Raw genomic sequence first — 2,766 nt, 5'->3', positions numbered from 1 at the left:
CAATATCTCGTGCTGTAAAATCACTCTGCAATAATAAGAACTCTGCTCATGCTCTTATGTACAAGCAATCATTTTCCCACATGCCTGTTCAAATAACTATAACAATAACAATAATAAATTACTTATATCCCACCCATCTGGCCAGGTCTCCCCAGCCACTCTTGGCAGCTCCCAATAGAATATTAAAAACATGATAAAACATCAAACATTGAAAATTTCCCTAAACAGGGCTACCTTCAGATGTCTTCTAAAAGTCATGGTGAATAGCTTTACAGTGAAGGATTTACATTCATCTTTATCTTTTCTTTTGCTCAATAACATTGGCTGAGAGTCTCTATGCCAATAATTTATTGAGTTTTTAAAAGCAATGCAGTTCAAGTATATAATGAATGCTAATATCTTAATCTTCATTTCTTAGAAATCCCGACAGATTTAATTATTGGTAATTGTACATATCACAAAGCATTAAAAGATAAGCATGTATTAAAAGATACACATGCAGCTTACTTCTGAGTATACATACAGTGGTACCTCAGGTTAAGTACTTAATTCGTTCCAGAGGTCTGTTCTTAACCTGAAACTGTTCTTAACCTGAAGCACCACTTTAGCTAATGGGGCCTCCTGCTGCTGCCGCACCGCCAGAGCACGATTTCTATTCTCATCCTGAAGCAAAGTTCTTAACCTGAAGCACTATTTCTGGGTTAGCGGAGTCTGTGACCTGAAGCGTATGTAACCTGAAGCGTATGTAACCCGAGGTACCACTGTACATGGAAGTGCACTGCAAGTTTTGTTAGTAGTTCTGATATTGTAAGTTGCTCTGAGTTGCTTTTGCAAAAAAGTGACCATAAGCTTAAATGATGATGATTGCTAATAAATGTGTCCGTACAGTATCTAAGTAGGTATTATAAGTGGTGCATTATAAAATTTATACATTGTTTCTGTTTGTTCCTCTGTTAAAGCTCAGCTCAGCTTTTTCCAGAAGAGTAACTTATCAATTCAGTCCTTCCTGTTTCCTACAGAGAACTTTTTTAAGGGCCTCTTTCACCTCCTTGTTCCTGAGGCTATATATGATGGGATTCAAGAGTGGAGTGACCAGGCAGTAGAAGACAGCCACCAACTGGTCCATATTGAAGGAGAGGTTTCGGGTGGGCCTGACATAAATGAACATCATTGTTCCATAATAGATACCAACCACTGTCAAATGGGAAGCAAAGGTGGAGAAGGCCTTTTTCCGCCCATCAGAAGAACGAATTCCCAGAACAGTGATCAAGATGGCAGCATAAGAAGCCACAGTTATTGTGAATGACCCAACAAGGAGAAAGGAGCAGATGAAGAAACTCAGCATCTCGTTGAGCTGGGTCCTGTTGCAAACCAGCCTCAGCAATGGCAAAATGTCACAGAAGAAATGGTCCACTACATTGCTCCCACAATAGTTGAGCTGAGATATGAGAATTGTTGGGATCAATGGCAGAACCAAGCCAGTGACCCAAGACCAAGTAGCAAGCTGATGATAGACAACACTATTCATAATGGTGTTGTATCTTAAAGGAGAACGTACAGCCACATATCTATCATATGCCATGGCAGCCAAAAGGAGGCACTCAATGCCACCAAGAGCATGGAAAAAATATATTTGGGTAAGGCAGTTCTTGAAGGATACAACATTCTTTTTTCTAATGAGATCAACCAATATTGTTGGGGCTGTGACAGAGGTAAAACAGATCTCCAGCAAGGAAAAATTGCCCAGGAAGAAGTACATGGGAGTGTTAAGAGAATTTTCATACCTGGTGATGAATACTATAACCATGTTTCCTATCACTGTTAGTGTGTACATAATTAGTACTAGCGTAAATATTGGAAATCTGCTCTTTTCCAGGTTGGGAAATCCTGTGATCAGAAATTCACTCACTGTTGTATGATTTGAGAGATCCATCTTATGATTGGTTGTTCTTCTGTGGAAACAAAAAAAGAACAGTTGTTTGCCCTAAAGTGAAAGCATTCTGTGTACTTCTTATGATATATCAGTTGAAGAGGTTTAACCCAGAAAAGGCTTCAGATGAATTTTTTCAAGGACAGAACGTCAATCAAAGCGAAGAAATCTATGATTGAAAGAAAGAAAAGAATTCTATGATCATTAACCTTCACAGCAGTCAAAGGAAATAACATGGCCAGTGTGCTTAAGAAATGCTGTAGTCTTGAGTGGTGGAAGGGGGAAAGGAGTTTCTTTGCATTTATATCTATTGATAATATAAGGTCATTATTTGGAGAGTAGACTTGGGGACTTGGAAATGCCACTCTACTCTGCTCATGTAGAGTAATGCATGCTATCACTGTACCTCTTCCATTGATTCCAGTGGAACTTGTTAATTGCACACAATTGCTGCCTAGTGCTGTTACTCTATGAATGCTTGGTTAAGAGGAAATCATACTAAATTGAGCACCACACTCCAGATGAGCCATCCAGACCATGAGGATTTGTCAGACGTGGGATATGAACCTATGCTTCCATTCAGAGACCAGAAAAGATAAAACAGTAAAATCAAGTGGGAAAATCACAGCCACACTTTAAAACATATAAATGTTAAAATACTAAAACAGTTTAAAATTACCTCAGCTTTCTAAATACCTGGGCAGACTTGTCTAAAGAATAATGGTTTTTTGCAGGTGTTAAAAAAGTGTGTGTTTTCATTTAAAGTGGGAGCGAATATTTAGACTGCTCGACTATAAATTTAAGCCAACCTGACCTGATTTCTGCCTGAAGAATAA

General features: G+C 38.6%; 1 protein-coding gene across 1 annotated transcript; it reads right to left on the bottom strand.

Annotated features, from left to right (window-relative positions):
- Window positions 1-991: 991 nt before the first annotated feature.
- On the bottom strand, window positions 992-1,933 carry LOC308571705 (olfactory receptor 5V1-like; the record flags this gene model as incomplete). The annotated part of the gene is made up of 1 exon (XM_081167346.1): window positions 992-1,933. The coding sequence occupies one exon, from the start codon at window positions 1,931-1,933 to the stop codon at window positions 992-994; it is 942 nt and encodes a 313-aa protein (XP_081023472.1).
- Between the last annotated feature and the right edge of the window lie 833 nt (window positions 1,934-2,766).

The sequence above is a fragment of the Podarcis bocagei genome (genome assembly GCF_964188305.1).
Source record: "Podarcis bocagei genome assembly, chromosome: 13".
Lineage (NCBI taxonomy): Eukaryota > Metazoa > Chordata > Lepidosauria > Squamata > Lacertidae > Podarcis > Podarcis bocagei.
The sequence above is the reverse complement of the archived record's forward strand: the minus strand, read 5'-3'. Positions and strand labels throughout refer to the sequence as shown.